The sequence below is a fragment of the Tinamus guttatus genome, unplaced genomic scaffold (assembly GCF_059628265.1).
Source record: "Tinamus guttatus ecotype Peru unplaced genomic scaffold, ASM5962826v1 Tinamus_guttatus_pri_ptg000386l, whole genome shotgun sequence".
NCBI lineage: Eukaryota > Metazoa > Chordata > Aves > Tinamiformes > Tinamidae > Tinamus > Tinamus guttatus.
In genome coordinates this window covers 750,367-773,396 of record NW_028288920.1, presented here as the reverse complement: position 1 = coordinate 773,396, position 23,030 = coordinate 750,367, and the positions used below count along the sequence as shown (strand labels likewise).

The 23,030-nt window shown below is 57.5% G+C and overlaps 1 protein-coding gene and 1 long non-coding RNA gene across 2 annotated transcripts in view; one reads left to right on the top strand and one right to left on the bottom strand.

Moving 5' to 3' along the window:
- The window catches only part of LOC148593529 (uncharacterized), a 65,993-nt gene extending 45,139 nt beyond the window's left edge, over positions 1-20,854 (bottom strand). The window contains exon 1 of the long non-coding RNA XR_015913704.1: positions 20,822-20,854. This is a non-coding gene — a long non-coding RNA (uncharacterized LOC148593529). The remainder of the gene's footprint in view (positions 1-20,821) is intronic.
- Positions 1,886-21,833, top strand: SCARA5 (scavenger receptor class A member 5). Its single transcript, XM_088530734.1, has 7 exons — positions 1,886-1,997; positions 2,686-2,814; positions 4,130-4,804; positions 8,391-8,471; positions 11,398-11,496; positions 20,528-20,722; positions 21,637-21,833. The coding sequence occupies exons 1-7, from the start codon at positions 1,886-1,888 to the stop codon at positions 21,771-21,773; spliced, it is 1,428 nt and encodes a 475-aa protein (XP_088386860.1). The 3' UTR covers positions 21,774-21,833.
- The last annotated feature ends 1,197 nt before the right edge of the window (positions 21,834-23,030 follow it).

Below are 23,030 nucleotides of genomic sequence, written 5' to 3'. Positions count from 1 at the left end.
GAAAATAATAATAATAAAGTTATTTTTGGCTCTTGCCTTTACTTGCACTCGACTGATCAACTGCATTGACCACCTTGCGTGCAAGCAATGTAACAACCTGGAGCTCCCACCCTAACACCTCACTGAAGGGCTTCCAGGAACCGGGGTGATATTTACCCTGCCTCCCAGTTCCATCACTCTTGTATTAAGTGTCGGGAGCAGCTTGCGTGTCGCTTTTGTGAAGGAAAACACCGTTTTTCCCGGCAGATCTCAGCGCTCAGCTCCGCAGCGACTCCTTTTCGTGCTGCAAAAGGAGGAAGCGTCCGGGAGTTTTCTGTTTTCTTCCCTGGGTTCAGCTGCACGCCTGGAAGCGGCGGCGGGGCCGGTGGGCGGCGCGGAGCCCGTCCCCCCCTCCTCCTGCAGCTCCCTACAAAACGTCGCGGCGCGTCCGGGGCGCAGCGGCGCTCGCAGCGCCGGCGGCTCCGCGCAGCCCCTCGCCCCGCGGCCACAGCGGCCCCTCCATGGGACGGGGGCAGCCGCCGGCCCCCTCGTTGCAGCCCGGCGCGAGGCGCAAGTGGACGAGACGCCCCGCAGGTGAAGGGGCCGCTCGGAGGGGCGGTTTTGTTTTGGGAAGAGCGGGTGGGAGGTTTGGGATGGGATGGGTCTGGAAGGGCGGTATGCGGAGCGGGAGGAATGTGGCGTGCGGGAACAGGACCGGAGTGAAGGTGTTGTGTTGTCCCGGCCGCCGCGGAGCATCCCGGTCCCTGGAGCATCCCTGTCCTGGGAGCCTCCTAACCCTTCTACTGGGGAGCATCTCCTTCCTGGGAGCATCCCCTCCCCGGGGAGCATCTCTATCCTGGGAGTATCCCGGGAGCTGGCTGTGTTGGGGGGAGCAGGAGGTTGGACTCCCCAAAGTTTGCATAAAGTGCTGTGAGATCCCTGAACAGCTCTGGATCCCTCCCCTCCTCCGCAGCCAGGATAACCCCGGGAGCCCCTGCACTGGGACAACCCCCATCCCTGCTCCCCCTGCTCCTCCAAGGGGTCAGTTTGGGCTGGGAAGTGCAGGGATCTCCCCTCTACCACCCCCAAGGCTGGATCCGGGATCCCTGCAGAGTGTGTCCGGACCCAGATGCGCTGGCAGCGAGGGGCGCTCGGGGCAGCGGGGGCTGCAGCCAGCTGGCAAGGGCCGTGCATGACACGAGCTGGGGAGTCCTCAGCGGATCCTGCCCGGCAAGGCCAGCGGGGAGGATTTTAACTCCTTCTGGGCTGGAGCTCTGCTGGGACAAGGGGGGCCCATTCCCTGCAGGAGCCTCTGGACCTTGTGCAACCTCCATGGTGGCCAAGGTGTCACCTTGCCAGGGCTGGCTGATCCCTAAGGATGAGGAGAGCCCTGGGACCAGCTGGGTTTGGCTGGGAGAGGCTGTAGCAGCAGGTTGGAGCCCTTGTTCTCCAAAGGCTCTTCCACCCCTTGTGCTGCATCCTGAGCACTCCCAGACCTGGGGTGGCCGCAGGAGGACCCCAAGTGCTAGGAAGGGATCAGATCCACACGCTCCTTGTCCAGCCCTGCGGTGGGACAGCCTGGCTCGGAGCAGAGGGACAACAGGTTGCACGTGGACCCGAGTGGTGGGAGCCCTTCCCTGGCCTCAGAGCAAGAGGTCTGTGTTGGTGGGAAGGGGATGGTGGCCCTGACACGGGGCCAGCACACGCTGAGATGTAGCAGCCAGCATTAACAAGGGAGAGCCAGGGGCACCCTTGGTGGCAGGTCTGTGTCCTCAGCACCAGAGCGGGGTGCCCAAGCTGTGCACAGCTGAGGAGCAGACAGGGTTGGGGTCCTGCCCCATCACCACGCGCCCTCACCACCCAGCACCTTCTCACGTGTGCGTTGTGCCCCTCCGGCAGCGGGAGGATGGACAACAAGGCCATGTATCTCCACACCTTCGGCGAGAGGGAGAGCGGCTCCGTCTTCGAGGAGCCCTTCGAGGGCAGGAGCCTCTCCAAGCTGAACCTCTGCGAGGACGGTGAGGTTGGATCCTCCTTGCTTGGCTCGGCGGGGGGAGCTTTGAAGGCAGAGGCACCTGGGCAGCTCTTGATGGGGATCCTGGGGGGTTCATGGGCATCACTTTGTCCCCCTCCCCGTTTGAGGTGGGGAGCCCTGGATCTGCCAGCGAGGGGCCGGGGAACGGGGCAGAGAGGGAGGGGGAAATATTTTGCTTTTCCCCTTGGTTACGGGCGGGCGCCCGCCCCGGTGACGCAGCCGCGGTCCCTCCCGCTCTCCGGAGAGGCGGCCGGGAGGAGTGGGTGGTTCAGGGCCCAGCGCCAGCTCCTCCCGGAGCCTCCCAGGGCCGATGCAAGTGTTGAGGGCAGGAAAACTGCGGCATCCCAGCGGCGCCGGATGAGCAGGGGCTGCCCCAGTCCCCGCTCATCTCCCACCGGAGGATCCTTTTCCAGTGATGGGCAGGGAAACTGAGGCATGGAGCCAGATGCCACGGAAAAGCTGGAGAGGGGCTGGGGCACGGGAATTAAGCCCAGCATCCTGGGATACAGCCAGTCAGGATCCAACTTCGGCCACCCAGGTGCTTTCCCAGGGATGCTCTTGGAGCAAAAACGGGGAAAATAATAAAAGCTGGAGGTGGACGGGGAGGAGCGGGGTCCTCTCCCGGAGCAGGCGGTGGGGATGCTCTGCTGACCGCCCGCTCCCTCGCTCAGCTCCCGGCAGGAGGATGACGGCGGCCGGGCGCTGCGGCCGGCTCGGCTCCCTGGCAGCGCTCAAGTACGCCGTGCTGGGGCTCTACCTCCTCGTCTTCCTCATCCTCGTCGGTGTCTTCATCCTCGCAGGTGAGGGCTGTTCCAGAGCCGTCACGAAGCTCCCTGCCCGTATGGGCTGGGAACGCCGGTGCCTCCTCCCTTTCCGCAGCCGCCTCCTGCTTTTGCTTAGTCTGCACCCAAATTAAACTGGTCACGTTGCAAAGGGTTTCACCATCCCCGCTTTGGGTCTCAACATCCTCGCGCCCAGCACAGGCTGTTTTCAGCTCATGCTCCGGGCGCTCTTGCAGATGCACACGCATGTGCATGCACGTGCAACAGCATCGCTGCCCTGCATACATGTGCAAACACAGGACACACACAAAACAGGTATTTTCCTCCTTGTAAGAAGTCTCCTGGGGTGTTTCTGACTGAGGGACCCTGCACATGGGGCTCTTTTCCCCTCGGTTTGGTTGCATGAAAGCCGTGGTTGTGTGAGGACCCGAGAGCGCCAGGTCCTCGCGTGTGCACAGCTTCTCCCACCGTATATTTGCTCTTAATGCAAACCAAATGTGCTCGCCGGGTTTCTCCTCCTTGGAAAGGAGCCGTGGGCAGCTGCCAGGCTGGTGCCGGGCCAGCCGGTGGCCGGGGGCCAGGTGAAGCCCAACGGCAGCTCCAGAAATGATAGTGGGGGGTTTAATTCTTATTATTTAGGTGGGTTTGGCTCCATGTCCCCCCAGCCCAGGGCTGCACTGGTGACTTGTGGGCGATGCAACACAAAGGGAGAAGAGCAGCCTTTGCAGGATGGTGTCGTGCTGGGACCCTCCGTGTATCTCCAGCCTCCCCCGTGCGTCTCCAATGGGAGCCAGGATGGGGAGCAAGGAGATGCAGCTGGAGCATTGAGCTGGGGGTGGATCCTTGCTTCCCATTCCTTGGCATCTGGGAGGTTGAAAACCACATGCAGCTCAGTGGCCAGAAGGGGAACCTGGTTGTTAAGCAATTAAATTGGGTTAAAAAAGGACCAGAAAGGAGGAGTTTGAGCAATTTTTAGGCAAGGGCGGTCCAGGCAAAGCCACGGTGCTGAGCATCATGCCCAGCTGCCCCAGCAAGGCCCTTCCTGTGCCCAGAACCGTCCCAAAACCCGAAGCCACCACGGGCCTTTCTGGTCCATCCTGAGCAAGGTCCATGGGAGCCATCTCCTTCTCCAGCCTCCCTGCAGCCATCCTGTTCTCGGGGACCAAAGCCGTAGGGCCAAAGAGGAGATGGCTCTGTGGGGATGTGCAAGGAGCCTCGGCTGTCACCTCTGAGCGCTGAGTGAGGTTGTCCAAGTGCTCCTCAGTGGAAAGAGGGTGGCATGTCCCATCTTCATGGGCTTCTTGCTGATGCCCCTTTGCTCTCCCCCTCGCAGTCTCGAGGCCGCAGACGTCCCCCGAGGACCTGAAGGCGCTGATGGGCAACGTGAACCGCCTGAACGAGAGTTTCCGGGACATGCAGCTGAAGCTGCTGCACCTACCTCTGAAAGGGGACGTGCTGGATCACATCTGGAGGCTCCAGGACCTCCTGCAGAACCACTCGGACTCCTTGTTCCTCATGACGGGGTCACTGCAGAAGCTGGAAGGGCTTCTCTGGAGCCTGCAGACCCAGGCCAGCCAAACGGACAAGGCCGTGTCCAGCTTGTGGGACAGCTTGGCTCACCAGGGTGACATGGCTCAGCAGGAGATGTACAAGCTCTCCGTGGAAGGCAACAGCAGCCGGCTGCTGCTCCAGCACCACGACCATCTCCTGGCCCACCTCAGCAGCAGGGTGGAGAGCCTGAGCGACCAGGTGACGGCAGCGAGCGGGGCCGTGGACACCATGAACAGGACCTTCTCCTACGACGTGAACATCCACCACACCCGCATCCAGGACCTACAAGTGCTCATCAGCAATGCCACCGAGGACGCCCGGCAGATGCGTCTTATCCACATAGCCATGGAAGAGCAGCTCAAGCACGAGCTGGCCATCCTCAACAACGTGACGGAGGACCTGCGGCTCAAGGACTGGGAACACTCAGTGGCTCTGAAGAACATCTCTGTGATACAGGGTAAGCTGAGCGTCTCCATGTGAGCTTCCCCTTTGCTCATGCATGAAGTCGTCCTGGAAGGGCATGCGTGTATGTCCTACAGAGATGTCTTGGATATTCTTGGGTGTATCAAACCCATTAAGCACCTACCTTTTGGTGTCTGCAATTTTGGATGTCTATTGGACTTCCTTTGCAGCAAGTGAAGGACTAGTCCATTAAGGAGGTGGAAGGGGTGCTGTGTTAGGTGGTCCAAATGTTGGCTGGTCAATATTATGAATAAATCCCCCAGGGCTTCCTCGCAGATGCTCAAGAGAGCTATTTCAGGTCCTATCTGACCATGAAGGTGAGCCACATGTGTGTATGGCAGTGACCAAACAGATGTTTTCACTCCCACATCCTTCTCCTTTACCACCCTCCCAGTAAACAGCCCACCCCCATCTATTCTTCGCCCATTGCCCCTAGTTTTGCTGATATCTTTTTTGGGTGTTTGTGACATGGTTGCCTTGGCAATCCCCCCTTAGTCACCAACCTGCTAAGCACCTTCTCTCCCCCTTTTTTATTATTTATAAGGTCCAACTGTTCCTCACGTCATTATCTTCTTAGTTCACCTATACAGTTAGGGTGAGCCGTCTGCTTGGGCATTCCCTCCCTTCGACAGCGGGAGTTTCTGCCCGTTTCTCCCATTGCTCTCCTGGTATCCCATACAGCTGGGATGGGTGGTTTGTCTGCACTCCCCAGTGTGGTCCATGCAGCAAGTGACTGCACAGCCTACATCTCCTTGGGCATAAGGAGCTCAGAAGTGGCCAGCTCAGATGGAGGTATCTGCACTGGAGAGACCCATGTGACAGGTCCCAGCCCAGTTGCATCCTCTGTTGCCTTCCCATCACCGCCACGTCCCGGCTCCACGTTTTCCTCCTTTTCCCTCTCCCCATCCGTCCCCCTTCCCGCTCGCTGTGTGGGCGGCCGCATGATTTACGAGTGCGGTGCCCGCCTGGTCAAGCTGCCTTCCAGGAAAGAGCTTTATCCCCAGCTCCGTGCGCTCCCGGCGAGCCCGGGGGGGATTGCAGGGAGCAGGGAGCCAGAGGCTGCCTGGGGCTCCCGCTCCTTCTCCAGGCTGTTTTTTTGGGACGAGGTCCTGGGGACACAGGCACAAGTGCAGCTGGGCTGCTGTTTTCCAGGCCCAGGCAGGGTGGGGACCGCCTTGGCCAAGGGTCTGCAGCGCTGCTCATGATTCCTCATCTCCGGACCGTGGCCTCTCCCAGCCACCCCTCCCAGGGCTCCTCCGGCCTCGTCCCGGCGCCTCCATCCTCATCCCAGCTTCTCCCCGCTCCCCTGTCCCACCATGGGTTATAGCAAGGAGCATCCCAGCTCTCCGGACATGCTGCTGTGGCCAAAGGATGCTCTGTTGGCTTAGGGGCCACAGAGGAGCTTTTTGGCTCAAGTGCTTCCAAGCTGGATGACCCAGAGGCCGCAAAGCAGGGCCAGCTGCCAGATCTCTGCTGTTCGGCTGCGGATACGCCGGGATAAGACACGTCCAGCATGGCTCTCCCCGGGTCTACTCTCCCATTCTGCAGCACCCCGGGATCAGAGAAGGTTGACACTTATTGTAGCCCTGCCCTCACTCCTCTGCCTTAGCCTGTGGCCTCCCTGGTTCTGTGGAGGATGGTTTTCCCACCCTTCCTGGAGATGGAAAAGCTCCACTCGACGCATGAGCCCACCTAGACCTTGGGCTATTTCCATCAAATGAGCCACCCAAGGTGGCCAGGGGCTGGTTTTAAGGCCAAAGGCCTCTGAGATGTGTCCAGGGCAGGCAGCTCCCAAGTCTTTGTGGAAATGAGTGGTGCCCTTGTGTGGGTTATTTCCTAGAGCATCTGTAAAAAACGGAGCAGATGAAGTCTTTGGGGCCAGCGCTTGATGCCTGCAAGAGCTTCAATCCTGTCCCACCAGTGAGGGCTCACCAAAGCGAAGGGTGTTTAACCAGGGAGGATGTGCAGGACAAAGGAGGCATTTTTTTTCCGGAGATGTTTCCAGCACTGCTCTTAGTTCTGCTGATACTGAGAAAACGTTGTGTTTAAGCAAGTGGCTTTTCAGAGCCCTGCTCTGCTGGGGAGCGCGTTTGGGTCCTGCAGAGCTTCCCTGGGCAGACCTGGGTCCAGAGGCTGGAGGAAGCCGGATAGGAAGCACTAAAGTCACGGAGATGCTGACACTCAGCTCGCAGCCCCGTCACCAGTACCAGGATGCCGCTCTGCTCCCCGAAATGCTGCAATTAGCGGCATCCTGCTTGAAATCTCTGTGAGATTCTGCATTAGCTCCTTGTTTCAGGTGGGACTGAGCTAAGTGAGGCAGACTAAACGCATCCCCATGTTATCCAACTTTGACAAACTGATATGGTCCAAAGTCCCTCTTGGCCACTTGGGACAAGCTGACAACCAATGGTGGTGCTTAGCACCGTGTAGTTATGTAATCCCAATCTTCCTGCTATTTATTTGCCTAATATTGATACTGTCTGTTTGATTCTCCAGACTCCAAGGGATGGGTAGCACCAAGAGGATGGTTTAAGCGAGGTGGACACCTAGTCCATCCATCCGTCCAGCCTAGTCTGTTTACCCAAGGGTGAAGCCCTCTCCCAGCCTCTGGCCACCTTCAGCTGGGGACGTTTCTGAGCCTGTTTGGGTTCATCTCCTTCGGAGCCATGGGGCCCTTCACCCCTGCATGGCATCTGCAGCTCCAAATAGCTCCTCTATTAGGATCCTAAGCCTCCCTCCTCTCCCTCCCTCTGTTCTTTATTACCACTTTGTCCCTAACCCCGGCCAACTACTCACTCTGCACAACTGTGAGTTTATGGCTTTTTGGATTTCTAGGAAAAACAGTGTTTAAAAGTTTCCAATTATCCTCGTGCCTTGGTAGGACAAACACCAAATGACCCCTTAAAGCCTCTCTTTGCCCAATCTTCTACAATCCCATGAGTCATTTTTTTTCTATTCTTACTCTGTCTTCCAATCGATTTAGTTCCTAATTGTTTTCAGCTTTGTGGAATTGGCCCTTTTCAAGCTGATAAATGTAACTCTATCATAGTCTGGACTTTCTGCTTGCATATACAGTGATGCTGCAGCAGTTACACTGAGGCCACCGCTGATGGTTAGCTCTGGACTGGGGTATTCGCCAGCAGTGATGAGTTCTGTGATGCAAATCCCCTTCTAAAGGTTCACCTATATATTTCCAAAATGCATTTCCTTTTTCTTTAAGTAATGTCATTCAGAAAGCCACGATTTGGGGTTTAGAGGAAATTCCAGTTTCCTGGAATTTCCTTTGGAGCCTCGTTCAGGTGGAATCACAGGAACTGCAGGGTGAAGCTTTCTGGCACATAAGGCAAAACCTGGAGAGTCGCTCTTGGCCTTTAAAATCCGCAGATCACGGAGCGAGGCTCCTGGCAAACTGCCCCGCTGTCACTTAGCTCCTCCGTGGTGGAGATTTGTGTTTATTGGAAGCCCCTGGATACCTGGTAAACAATAACGGCCGGCGCAGGAGGCGCCTGTGCACGTGTGCGTTGTCCATCAGCCCAAGGGCGGTGGGAGGATCGCTGATCTCCGTACCCGTTATTTTCCAGGGCCTCCGGGACCCAAAGGAGACCAAGGCAATGAAGGAATGGAAGGCGAGCCTGGCCTTCCTGGCCTCCCAGGGCTGCGAGGTAAGGAACAACATGTCCTGCTTATGCATATGATGGGTTTACAGCTGGACTTGATGATCTCGAAGGTCTCTTCCAACTGTAATGACTCTATGATAACCCAGCCTGACTTGACCCAAAGTGCACGGAATCAATGGGACCGTTCCCAGTGACTTCTCCAGGGTTCCAGTGTGACCATTGGGACCTTGCTGGTGTTGCAAAAAGATGAAGTAACATCAGGATGCAGCTGCCAGTGTGCTGGGGCTGTTCTTTGCAATAGATCCCCCTATTTCTTGGCAGCCTTTCACTCATTGAAGACTCAAATCACGATGTGTCCCCCGCATCCTACAGACTAGTCTGTCTTCTGAGGTCACCACATCTACCCTAAGTCCAGCTTATCTTTTCCTAGCTATAATTCCACCGGCTATAATTCCATCAGGCGTGCATGAGACTCAAGGAGGTTTTCCAGAGCCTGCTGTCCTTCTTTCTCCTGGGTATGAGGATGTGGACTGGGTAGGACACAGCTTGCAGTGTCTAGTCCCAGCTCTGACATGGGTTAGTTATGAGACCTTGGAAACTACTCCATGTTTGTAAGCTTGGGGGTATTAGCACCAATCCTCTCCAATATGGGATCCAGATGATCTCTGAAAGCTCCTAGGTCTTCTGGTCCCTGTTGCATCTCCTCACAGCACCGTTTCATTCCCTTTTTACATCCTAGATTGGATGTATCCAGGATCTCTTCCCCATCCGTGCTGACCTTGTTTCCAAGACCGCGTGACAGTTCCTCTCTTCCTTTAGCTCCTTAGCAGCTGTCCCTTCTCGAAGTCCGATATTTGGTAGGTTGGAGCTATCCCAGATCACACGGGTTTTATGCCAATGTGCACCTCGGGCTCCCACCATTAGCAGGGCAAATCTGCAGGACTCAGGATCTCAGTGCAGTGAGACACCAACCCTAGAGAAGCTCCCGCTTGGATACACTGTCTCTTCCTTGGGTGCAGAAATGCCAGTCTTTAGAGGCAAAAGTCTTTCACCTCTTCCAGCTTATCCCTTGGCCTCCTTCCATCCATAACTCAAAAGACAGCGAGAGCTACACGAGTCCTTTAGTGCCTGCATGCTCCTTTGAAACAGCCACTCATAAAGCAAAGGGTGATGTTTCTCCAAGCTGGAGACACACCAGAGGGGTTGGCAGCCAGCCTGCAACCAAAGGTGGGGAGGATAGACCCAGCTCAGGACCCATCCAGCCTGTGGGAGGAGACCCCAGTCATTGGCAAGGCTGGGAAAGTTGAGTGTTTGCTATGACACGTCTTCAATTTCACGACTGCATTCTTCCTTTTTCCTCTTAATTCAAACCATTGTCTTTAAGAGAAACTGAATTTAAGAAGCACCAATCACCCACCTCGAGGAAAACATGCTTTTTTCTAGCTAATAAGAACCCCGCTCTGTCACATCAGAAAGAGCCGTGAGGAAGAAGCTGGGTTACCCCAGTGGCTGCAATGGTGCAGACAAAGGCTCTGGCCAAGTGAGCCTTGACCACAGATATTCTGGGAATGCCCGGCCCTCCGGACAAGTGTTCAGCTTGAGCCTGCTTCTAATTTTAAGTCAAACCTGGAATTACTGTGTTTACACCCAAGCCTTGGATGTGATGCAGAGCTTGCTGGAGAATCCCTCCCGGTAAAGACCTCCGGGCTGGTGGCTTCAGGCTCTTCCCTGTCGAGATGACGGGATGCTTTCTGGGATGTCGTGCTGTAGTCCCCCCTCTCCATCCTCTTATATACGGAGAAGAAATCCAGATCTGACCATCAACCTCCTGTTGTGCCAGGGAATTAAACCATGGTGGTCCCTACAGGCAGGGATCCATGGGACAACGTCCCACCCTGGCACTGATGAACGTGATGGTGCAGATGTGACCTGTGTAGGGAGCAGGTAGGGTTTGGAGCCCAGATCTGAGCTGTTGGTGCTGGTGTGCACATTTCTGATACCCCTTTACCCATATTCCCAGGAGGATGGTGGGACCGTCCAGGCTTGGCAAAGCCACATGGGAAACCTGATCACTCTCCGCAAGCCCTTTTCAGCACTGGCTGCCCCTGCTCGTTCCATCGGCAGCTGTTTTATTTGTGCTGACAGATTCATGGCTGTTTTTCTTGGGTGTAACAAGCATCAGAAATGCATCGTCTGGCTTCTTTCCTTTTTCGCTTGAACGAAACAAAGCAAAACAAAACGATTCCTGGAGGGTTCACCTTTGGGAATTGTTGCCAGAATAACTGTGATTTCTAGCATTTTGATCCTTCTTCCTTTCCCTGGTGCTTTCCCAGATCGTGTCCCAGCTCTTTGGGTTTGGGGAGCTCAGGTTCAGACATGAGCAACATTTTCAAGTACATCTCATGAAGCTGCACTGCCCTTCACATAATAGATGGGCCCCTCTGGGCTTCCTTTCACCCCATGGGTCTCACCCAAATTTGGTGAGACGGGATGGAGAAGACCTGGCCAGTGTGGCTGAGCAGCACTTGCATTGTGGATAGCAGATGGCTGTGGTTCAAACCATAGGAAGATATGGATTGAGGCTGGAAAAGGCAAGCCCCGGAGGGACACGACGCTCCGTGCAAGGGGAACTTGGATCCATGCAGAAGGGCATCAAATCGAGATGCATGGATGCGAGGGGTGCACAACACTCAGCTCTTCCTGTAGCACCTCACGGCTCCTTGTGGTCTCCATCCCTCCCTGACCCCTCTATTCCTCACTCTCCAATCTCAGGATCTGGCAGCTATACAAAGAAATGATGGGCTAAACTCTCAGGTGTGTCATTCTGATGATCCTCAACTGTTGGTAAAGAACTTCAGGCCAACTAGTATTTCTGGTGGCAAGCAATGCAAGCGTGTCTCTGTGCAAAGCTGGTTGATGTAGGTTGATCCCATTGCAATAGGATCATTTTGTCTCTTTGCCCCTGCTCCAGGGCTCCCCGGGGAGAGAGGACCACCAGGACCACGTGGCTTGAAAGGGGACAGAGGAGACCTTGGCCCTCCAGGTCCAGCAGGGCTGCGGGGATTCAGAGGTAAGGACCAACCTCGGTGCATAGGACAGGTCATGGGTTTGGGATGAGCTTCCTGCAACAAACTGGCTCTGGAAAGCACTGCCAAAAAGGCAGAGATGCTGGTCAGGACTGTGAGAATGGCCCATCTGCCCTGGCTTGGACCCTCCTGGAGCCTCCTGGGTGAAGTGGGAAGCCTGGCGAGCTCGGGACGTGCCCACAGGCTCCTGTGCACAAATAGCATCTCCGCCACGATCCTTTCCACCAAGGGAGACAGTGCAGAGCTTGGAGGTGGAGGGTCCTGCAGCTCGTGGTCCTGCTGGCTCCCCCAGGCATCCGTCCTCCCACCCAGGCCCCGGGCAGGGTTTCAGCGACAGGAGGCAGCGCAGACTTTGGGTTTCCGCTCACCCTCTCTGGCTCCCTGTGGTTTTGCAGAGTGTCACCACACCCGGGCTAAGAGCAGAGAGAAGGTCCGCGTGCGGGCGATGTCTCTACACCTCTTTAGCAGGACGGATTAGTCCCAGGAGACCTTCCAAAAGAAGTCCCACGCAACGACCCAAAACAGAACCAATAATCCCAGTTTCCAAAACATGCCTTTTTTTGCCTCAAAACACCTCGGGCGGTGTGAGGTAGACAGGAAGAGCCCAGCCCAGCAGCAGTGGTGCTGTCCTGGGCAGAGCACCCAGGGCTGGGATGTGCCACGTTCAAGCATCACATACGTGTCTGTCCTCGCTCCCCTCGCCTCCTGCTTGCGTGGGTGATGTTGCCCTGGGACGTGGCCACTCCGGCTCGTTTGGGTGCGTTGGGTTCTCCTGTGCATCCTCTGAAGTGTTTGGTGCCGCTCGTGTCCAGAGGCAGGGACATGGAGGACACCTCCTTATCCCTCCTTGTCCCTCCTGCATCCAGCCTGATCATCCCTCCTTCTTTTGTGGCTAGTCCCTTCTTCATCCCCCTCTTGCACCAGGCACACCAGCCAAAAATCCTATTGCACCCTAGGGGTGGGCACAGATCACCCATCCCTTCTCCATTTCATAGTGTCTTTGTGCACAGGACCTTCCTAGGGACACCCCATCTGCTGCCAGTTTTGGTCCCTGACCATGCAGCCCCAGAAAGCTTCAGCTTTCCACCTTTTCCAGGTGGAGATGAGATGTAGGAGAAGGGACCCTTCCAGTGACATCCGTGCCTGGCACAAGAGCAGAGCACGTGCAGCACTCGTCCTTCTCCCACTCGGATCTCCATCATTTTGCTGATGCAGCTCCACGTGCTGGTCCCACGTCCAGCAAGGGCTAATCCTGGGCACTCCTTCCCCTTGTCCCCATGTCCCCATCATCGATCCAAGGAGGCCATGGGCACTGCCGCGGCAGGGAGGCATCACCCCATGGCTCGCGGCGCTTGCAGCGGGCTCAGCCAGTGGCATACGGGGCGGCTGTGCACAAGGGACGCGGGGACACGTGTCCGGGGCTGTGTGACGAGCTGCGGCTGTGCTCTGCAGCCGCCTGCTCCCAGCTGCAGCCCAGCTGCGCTCTGCTCCGTGCGCTCGTGCTCCCGCTCCGCTCGGCGCGGCGGGAGATGCCGGCAGCGCCGCGTCCTCCAGATGGGGAAGCTCCGCTCCGGGCCGGGCCGGGCGCTCCGTGTCGGCAGGCAGCAGCGAAGCACGAGCGAGACACGTTCCCGTTCCCAGCACCAGCAGCGCGGATGGGGGCCTCCGCGATCCGCCACGTTCTTCTCATACCAAACATCGCTGCAGCTCTGGAGGGGGTTCAGGAGCAATCACCATCACTCCCGCTGATGACTGATCCCATTTCCCTCGAGACATCGCTGCTGTAACCACCTGGCTGACTGACACGACAGCTCTATTTATCCCATCTCTTTCCCACCATCCCAACCTGGGAATGAGCTGGCCTTCCAAGACCCGTTTACCAATGGAGGTGGCTTCTCCGGGCCACTAGGCTGGATAGATGAGGGTCTAGATGTGGTCTAGGACAACTCAATGCTGCAAGTCTCCATCTCCCCTTCTCATGCAGCAGAGCTGGGGGAGCCTTGGCTGCCCATCCGAGCAAAGAGCCGTCCATGGCACGTGCTGCCAGAGCAAAAACACACAGGAACTGCAGCATTGCAAGAATTTCTCACCATTTTCCAACATCCTCTTTCAGCCTTTTTGGAGATAACTCATAGCCTTTAGGAATGCAGCTTCCCAGCAGTGATACGGATGTCCCGAATGTGGGTCTGTTTCCAAACCGGGAAAAGCTACGGCAGGAGCTGTAGGATAAAAGCGCTTGTCCTGGTCTTGCAGGATGTCACCAAAACCACTCGGAAGGGGTCGGCCAGGAGCCCTGCAGACCCGTGAGCGCCGCAGAGCGCGCGGGAGGCAGGGGCTGCGCGAGCGAGCGGAGCCCGAGCTGTTCCTGGCAGCAAATCAAACGAGCACCGCGCGGACGTTCGCCAGCCCAAACCCACACGCTCGGGTCTGCGGTTTCCTGCCTTCCCTCCGAGCAGGGCTAGGCAGGTTTTCCTCCCTGGCGGATGCTGAGCAATGGTTTGACAAGCAAATCGCAGTGAAAAACCCGGGGGAATTAAGCTGTGTTTCAGGGGGATGTTGATGAGGTCGTGGTTTGAGCTGCCTAGACTGCAAGAATGGGGGACCTTCCATGAACTTCATCCTTGTAAGCATCGGGGAGCATCGTGCTCTTCCGTGGCCTCCTGCCCTGTCCAGCACAAAGGCAGGTAGTGGTTGCAACCTTCCTCCCAGTCTTGGTTGCTGCTGGTGCCACCAACACCATCATCACGGGGTCCTTCCCTCCACGTCCCCTTTCCAGCCCCCTTGGTCCAGGGCTGGATGTGTCTTGCCCCAAAATGAGCCCTGGCTCCTGAATCACAGCCTCCCTCCCCGTAATCCGCCAGGGATCAGGGTAAAGGGGGCTTCAACCCCAGTGCTGTCCAATAAACAGCGAAACGCTCTGGCAGCGAGTGCTGCATTTCTCCGGTTTATGGGATTCTCTGCGATTTATAGGAAACAGGTACGGAGCGAGGCAGCGTTCCAAACCCCGGCTTTAAGGAAAGGCCTGTTTCCCCCAATGCTGGTCTTACCCTTCTCGAGTAGTTTTCATCCAAGTCTACGGCAACCTCTGCTCACTGGGCAGTGCAGCCTTCTTGGGCACTGAAATCCCAACGATCCCGATGATCTCTTGGAGTCTTTCCAGCAGGTCTGACCTCACACACAGGGATGGGGTGATCCAGTCCGTGCTACCTCTTGCTCTTTTCCGCTCCTTCATCCCGTCCTTCGAAATCACCCCTGGAAAGTATCATTTTCCTCGTTTCCATGATGGGAAAAAAAGAAAGACTGTGGAAAGCGGTTGTAAATCAGCCTGTGGTACAGGGGAGCACATCTATGAGGGAACAGCACTAACCAGCCTCAGCACTGGTTGCTAACCTATAGGTGACTTGGTGGCCACGGGGGCAATCCTATGTCCTTTGGTGTTGCTTCAGCACTGGAACATTGCAACATTGCAATATTTCTGCATTGAATTAACTCAGCATTTCAGCATTCTGCATTTCTGCATTGCCCTATTTCTGCATTGCAATACTCACCTGTCCTCGGAGCTCCCAGGTGAGCAGCATGTGGCCCTGCAGGCTCGCGACGATGCATTTCACCTCCTTGTCGGAGAGAGCCCTCGTGGGACAAAGGCTCCTCCGTGGGGGAACTGCTGCCGGCGCCGGCCGGGATCCCCCTCGCTCACCCTGGAGCAAAGCGGCGCTTGGCTCCGGCGCTGCCGTTTCGCCCCCGCCGTCCGGGAGCCCTGCGGAGGGTCTGGCAGGTGTCCAGCCTCCAAGGCCGCTGCAACAAGAAAAGGAAAAAAGGGGGTGATTTTTGCCTTTTGCCTCAAAAAATATCCCTCTTTGGAGCGGCCGCTTCTGGTTTGCATTACCTATATAAAACTCCATTGCGTTACCTATATAGATTTCCATTGCATTACCTAAGGCAGCTCCGATTTTTGGGTCCCTGCTGCAGTTTGCAGCGCTGGGGAAGCCGGGCAGCGTTTTGGGCTGAAACGCAGCAGCTCTGGGGGCTCTTTGCACCATCCCTCGCCTAGGAGGGCACGGAGAGCATCGCTGCAGGAGCAGCATCACGTGCAGCATCCCTGGCCCCACTCCGGCTGGTGGCATCTGGTTCCCATCACGGAGCAGGCTCCAGGCAGCCTCACTCCATCGGACACAGCTGCGGCTGCCCAGGGGAGCAATCCCGGCTTCCCAGAGCCTCCGAGTTAAAGGGCAGGAATTTCCTGCCTGCTTTTTTTTCTCCCTTTCGGAAGACCTTTGGGCGGGCGGGCGCACGGCGCGCGTTGCTTGTTGTTATTGCGCGGAGACAGAAGAGGAGCAGATGTCCGAGCGGGGCCCGAAAGCCGCCTGGCCGCTTGCCGGGGCTGCGCGGAGCCATCGCCAGTGGCACCGGCACCGCATCCGAGCCGGGACCATCCCAACGGCTCCTTCCAACCCTCATTTTCTTCTCCCACATCTTTTCCGCTGCGGGAAGCAGCAAAAGTGCCCAGTTGCTCCCTGGCAGGTGGTGGGAGATGCCAAGGGCAGTTCCAGGACACACGCAGATGCCACCCGGACTACTGGGTATATTCCTAGCTTCTCCACCCCCCAAATATTCCCAAGCTCTGAGGAACACTGGAAAACTGCTCCTCTCCAGGGAAAGGCTTCAGATTCAGCAGCCGGGTGGTTCCCGGTGAGAAGAGCCATTTGCCACATTGTGCCTCAGTTTCCCCCCCTGTAAAACGGGGATAAGGCCCTCGGGGGCTGCCAATGCGCAGCAGAACATCGGAGCTGGGTGGGCTCGTACGGGAAGATGGGGATGGCAAAGGGACTCTCTGCTCACGGTGGCTCCTTCCCTTTGCAGGCGAGAGAGGCCCCAAGGGCGAGAGGGAGATCGCGGCGGGGACACAGGTGAGCAGCGCCGGGACACGGAGCGGGAGATGCCAGGGCATCCCACTCGGCCCTGGAAGCCCGGAGACGCTCGTGGTCTCCTCCAAGCACAGGACATCCCTCCTTCTTCACCCGAGGCATTCCTCCTTCCCCACCTGGGACATCCCTCCTTCCCCACCTGGGAGATCCCTTCTTCACCTGGGACATCCCTTCCTCACCTGGGACATCCCTCGTTCCTCACCTGGGACATCCCTTTTTCACCTGGGACATCCCTCCTTTCCCATCTCAGATGTCCCTCTTTCTCCAATTGGGACATCCCTTCTTTACCTGGGACACCACTCCTTCTTCACCCGAGTTATCCCTCCTTCTTCACCCGAGTTATCCCTCCTTCTTCACCTCCGTGCAGCACCACAGGCAGGAGCCAGGGAGGGCAAAAGGCCGTGGGGACAGGAGGGGACACGGCTCCCTGGGAACAGGCTCCATATGGGTGGACAGCTCCAGTGGTTTGGATGGTGGGAATGCCAGGAGCGGCAGCGGAGGAGGCAGGGGATGCCACACTGGAGACATCTCAGCTGCTGCCTCTCGAGATGTCTCCTCCTGGCACGGGATCCCAGACACATGGAGGAGATCCCCCCTCCCCATACACCCACATGCCAGCGGGACCTTTGGTTCCCTGGTTGAGGTCCCAAAAGCCCTTAGCACATCCCAGAGCTTGGAACTCTCCGGCAGCAAAGGATGGACGGATGCATGGGCCAGTCCATCCCCTCCGGGGGAGGCCGTTGAGGTGCACCTCCGGGATGCACGGATCAAAGCCCGGCCAGGATGAAGGGGAAGCCGGGCAGCGCCGGCGCCGAGTCTTCCTCCCACGGCGAGCGGGCAGCTGCTCTCAATTACCAGGCAGGAGACACTATCTCGCCGCAGCTGCAAGGAATCAGGCCCTTGTTTACCCAGGCACCGGGGTTCCTCTCTGCTCTTCCTTCCTCACTTGGCGTCGGCTTTTCGGGGCCCGAGAAGGTTGAAGGGGTTGGGAAGTTGCTGATGTGGTGAAAACAAGGACGGGAAGAAGATGGAGGAAAGACCTCGGGGTTTGTTGAGTGGGATGCAAAGGGGAAGCTGATGGGAAAGGGGGATGTGTCCATGGGCACTGGTGCCACTTCTGGATGGGCGGGCTGGCTCCCTTCCCAATGCGCCCATCCAAACCTCTCTGTGATCCCTGCCTGGGGATGGGCACATTGGCTCACGCCAGGCTGGGAGGTAGGTCCAGCTTGTGAAACCTCAGAGTAGTGCTTGGTTCATACACCTGGATGCCGTGGTGAGGATGTGGTTGAGCTTGGAGGTATGGAGAGATGTGGGAAGTCAGTGGCAAAGGGCTGCCCCAAGGGGTCCCAGAGCTGTCCCAAGAGGTTCCCCGGTGCCAGCAGAGCAGAAAGGGACCTTCATGGCCCCAAGGCATCTCAGGGTGGCATCACCTCATGGCCAGACCAAGCTCCCAAGCATGACCACGATGAGGATGTGGCCAAGGGCCACCAAGCACCTGGGGCACCCCCGTGCAGCTTGGAAGGTCACCTCATGTGGCTCACTGCCTCAGGGACGAGGAGCAGGACCAAAACCACCCAGATCCTGGGTTTCTCTGGCATGATGCCGTCTTCCTGGCTCGAGGTGGGTGACTCGTTTGGAGCAGGGAGGCTTGCGAGACGGGGACATCAGTGCTGATCCAGGCATGAGCTCGCGTTGGCAGCGGCAACCCACCCAGCTGCCATCCCAGCCCAGATTGCAAACAGGTTTCTCAGCACGACTCGTTGGAGATAACTTGCATAATTTATGGCCCTGTTGCTTGAGAAAGCCCACGCCAGTGAAGAGCCCTTTGGCCCCCTGGACCACGGCGGCGTCCCAGAGGAGGGGACTTAATGGCTCAGCTGGCCCCAAGGCGAGGGGTTGTGCAAAATGCCAGCGAGCCGATGTAGAGGCGACGTGAGATGTTTCCTGGCTCCTCTGCGGACCTGACGCTCAGATCCAAAAAACACGCTCAGGGTTTCCAGATCCATTCCGGAGCAGGTCCTGGAAGCAAGAGACCAGCGTGCGCCGAAGCCAAGCAGGGCTTGTGCTCTCAGTGGGTCGTGGGAAGAGGTGGCCTTGTTTCAGCTCGGAGCGAGCCAGGGAAGGGCTGTGAACCTGGAGACCGACACCATGAAGAAACTGGGCAGGGGTCCCCGCCAGCTGGCAGTGCCCACGTTGCTGGCAGTGCCCATCGTGTCTTGGCTGCCCTGGTCTCCAAACGCCACGTTAGCTCTGTCGCAGCTGCCGCGTCCCTCTGCTCCGGCCGTGTGTCCCGGCGGGGACGCGTCTCGCTCTGCCCGTCGCCAGGCAGGTGTTTGGGCTGCTCTTCAACCTCGCGGTCTTGGTTGGCTGAGGTGCTCAAGCAAGTGTGAGCCAAACGCGGAATCACACAATGGCTGAGGTCAGGAGGAACCTCTGGAGATCACCTAGTGTAACCCCCTGCTCAAGCAAGGTCACCAATGGCCCATTGCCCAGGCTCTTATCCAACACATGGCCTCCTGGCACGAAGAAGACCTGGTTAGTGGATGTCCAACAAGGGAAGTGTCAAATTCCACCCAAGTCTTTGCAGGTCCCTCAGCAGCGTTCACCTCTTGGCATCGAGATCTTTGCACTTTGTCATTTGTAAGATTGCCACGGACCAGCAAAATCGTGGGGCAGGAGAAGCTGTGGCTCCTGTTGGCTACGCTCATGGCTTTGGCTGGAAGAAAAGGGACAGCAAGAGACTGACGAGCTGGTGAGGGGAGGTTTGGTTTGGATTTAAGGAGAGACTTCCCCATGATCCCCCTCACGGACAAGGGGTGACCATGGAGGTGGAGCTGGAGCAGGGAGCAGGTCTCAATGCTTGGCCATTTTTGCCACAATTTTGGTTAATGGGACAAAGTGGAGAGCAAGACCCCAAGCAGCTCCCTCTACCTGGGGAATGTTCCAACTCTGGCTGGGAAAGCAAAAACTGGAATATTTGTGGCAGTCAAGGCAGATTGCTCAGTCTAACTGGAAACATTTCATGCAGCGATCCAAAGCCCATTCATCTTAGCATTTGAAAAGTAATGTCATTGAGTATTTCCAATGGGAATGTGTGTTTTGATAGGGGGGGAAAAAAAAGCTGGCTTTGAGAAAATTTTTCTTAAATAAGAATCTTCAACCAGCTGTAATATAACCTTGTTTCTGGGGAGCCCAAATTCCATCCTCAGATGCTGTCCCAGCACGCAGTGAGTCACGGAGCCAGCCCAGCTGCCTGAAAGCTATTTTCTCCGTTCGAGTCCAACCCATGTATAATCCCAAATAATGGGATTTGTGGGATGTTCACTTCGATTTGTTTTCCCAGCCCTGAAGGAGACTTTGGCTGGGCACGGAGAAAGAACAATTGTGGTTTCCTTTTGCTGTTGAGCTCCTCAGTCCTTCCCCTGCCACATAAATCACGGCTGCCCTTGGCCAATGGACAAGGAAGCCCATGCACGATCCCAAGTGGTGCCAACGATGGTGAGGAGGAGGAGGAGGAAGGAGCACAGATGGGAATTGAGGGTGGGCAAGCAGGAGTGTGTCCTCCTCCAGACTTGGCATTTGTGGTTTCTCCTTCTCACTGCTTTCCCTCGGATGTGAAGTCAGGGTCCACCTCAGCCATGTGGATTTCTACAAGGCTTGGAGGTCTCCAGGCTGGCTGGGAAGAACCTGGCTGAGCTTGGTCTTCTCCATCACCTGCAATCCTGTCTCCAATCCTGTTTGGAGACACTTCTCTGGCTTTGGTTACATCTTAGTCCTTCCTTGTGGTTTCTTGGACCTCCTACCTTCATGTCGTGCTTGAACTTGATCCTGTAGGGCTCAAAGTGCTGCCGTTGGGGTTGACTCTATCTCTGCAGTGCAGTTGTGCATGCCAGCAAGCTGGATTTGGGGTCGGTGGCACTGCCTATGGTGGGGGACAGTGGTGGCCTTTGGTGGATGCACCAAAATCCCTCTGGGTTCTCCAAGAGATGGGGCTGTGTGGAGTTCCCGTATGTGGAGGGGGGACACAGGGGTGGCTGAGGTGGCTATGGGACATCCGAGCGCGCTCCGACATCCCTCATGCTCCTCACAGCAGGCACGGAGGAGGGGGCGATCCGGCTGGTGAACGGCTCGGGCTCCCACGAGGGCCGCGTGGAAGTTTTCTACGACCGCCGCTGGGGCACCGTGTGCGACGACGGCTGGGACAAGAAGGACGGCGACGTGGTGTGCCGCATGCTGGGCTTCCGCGGCGCCGAGGAGGTCTATCGCATGGCCAGGTTCGGACAGGGTAAGGAGCAAAACGCGGCCCCGCACAGAATTCCTGAATGGTTCAGGTTGGAAGGGACTTCTAAGGATCACCCAGTGCAGCCCCTTCTCCAGCAGGGACACCCAGAGCACGGGGCACAGGGGGGCATCCAGGCGGGTTGGACATCTCCAGAGAAGGAGCCTCCACAGCCTCTCTGGGCAGCCTGTGCCAGGGCTCTGGCACCCTCACACCAAGGAAGTTCTTCCTCACATGGACATGGAGCTGCCTGGGGTTCAGCTTGTCCCCGTTACCCCTTGTCCTGTCACCGGCCACCACCGAGCAGAGCCTGGCCCCATCCTCCCTACATCCTCCCCTCAGCTACTTGTCCATGTTGCTCACATCCCTCTCAGCCTTCTCTTCTCCAGGCTCAACAGGCCCCGCTCGCTCACTCTTTCCTCATCTTTCCTTCTCCTTTCTCAGAGAAGCGCTTTGCTTTTTCAGCTGGACACGATTCCCCGTGTCCCTTCTCCCTGTAGAATGGGAAGAAAAGCGCTTTAAAAACCCAGCGGAAATGTCAGCAACATGTTGGCAGGTGGAGCGAGGCCCTTTGCCCCGCGCCGTTTGGTGGCGGGTTTCTGTTTAGGCCAGCGCTCCTCCCGGGTGGACCTTTAAAGTGTTGGAGCTGCCTCCCTTCCAACCGCTGGCGTTTGCCAAGGGAATGACAAATCCTCTCTCCAGGGGCCGTGTCCGTCTCCCAGCGGCGCTGGCATTTCCCGGATGCACGGAGGAGACCCGGGGCTCTTTGGACGATGCTCGCAGCGAACGAGCTCATCCTCATCCTTCACCCTGGTGTCAGCAAGACACCAGTGGCCGTCGTCTCTCCCAGACGGACGTTTTCTCGCCGATCCCTTCACAAAGGGGCATCCGGGGGCTCACGGTGGTGTTTTTTTCCCCAGGCACGGGCAGGATCTGGATGGACGACGTCTCCTGCAAGGGCACGGAGGACAGTCTCCTGCACTGCAGCTTCTCCAGCTGGGGCAAAACGAACTGCGGCCACGCTGAGGACGCCAGCGTCAAGTGCCTGGTGCCCTGAGCGCCCCGACGCTCTGCCCTTCGTCCCGGCACGGGGACGCCCCGGCCTCTTCCTCGCCCGGTGCCGGGGCTCGCACGGGGCAGGCGGACAGACGGACGGACCCCCACACCCGGGGGCGCTTCCTCAAGTGTTTTATTAGAGAAATAAATACCTTTTCGGGATGGTTTTGGCGGTGCGCTCTCGCCCGCCCGCGGGGACGCAAGCAGCGCCCTCGACGTTGCTTTTTTAAAAAAAATAAGGCGAGAAAGCCATTTCTCCACATTTTGGGGCGGCTGGGCTTTGCCAAAGGGTCTAGCCAGGGGAATCCGTGTGCAGCTCCGTGCTGGCGGGTGCCGGGCCGGCTCCGGGCATCGCTGCGGGTGGCTGCTCCCGCAGAGCCAGGCCAGCCGCCGCGCCGGGCAGAAACACGGCGTGTTTTGGTCTGGCGGCGATGTCGAAATCTGGGTGGGAAGAGAAAAACATCTCAGGGTGTTTCCTGAAACCGAACACCGCGATGATGCGGGTGCTGGCCGGGATGTAACCGCGGATGGGTGATTAAGCGCTGTTACCGCCCCTCCCCGGGGCAGATCCTGCCCTCGAATCTGCTTTTGGTTACAGGTTACGTGTCCTGTTTGGTCTCTGCGGGAAGCGGGGAGGCCGTCGGCTCACAGAAACAGCGGCTGCAATGCCAAGAAGAGAGATGTTGGGGACCCTGATGCCCCCTCCGTGTGCCCCGCTATGGGTTTGGGAACCCCAAGAGACCCAGATGGGGCCTTGGGGACCCCAATGCTCCCCACGTGCCTCCCTATGTGTTTGGGGATCCCGATGCCCCCCCCCAGACCCCCCTATGGGTTTGAGGACCCCAAAAGTTCCCTACACTTCTTTATGGGTTTAGGGATCCCGGTGCCTGCCCTCTACTCACCTAGTTGTTTGGGGACCCCTAAGAGACCCCCCCAAAGGGCTTGGGGCCCCAGTGCCCTCCCGTATCCCCTCTATGGGTTTGGGGAACCCCAAGAGACCAGCCCCACTGAGGCCTCAGAGCCCCAAAGGTCCAAGTTTCTCCCTTATGGGCACCCCCATATGCCCCCCTGTGGGTTTGAACCCCAAAAGTCCTGGGGACCCCAATGCCCCTCTTCCCTCCGCCATGTGTTTGGTCATCCCCAAGAGATCTCCCCAAGGCCTGTGGGATCCCCATGTCTGCTCTGGCCACCAAAGGGTTGGGGGATCCAGTGACCCCCCTGCCTTGCCCCTCCATGGGTTTGGGCATCTTCAAGAGAT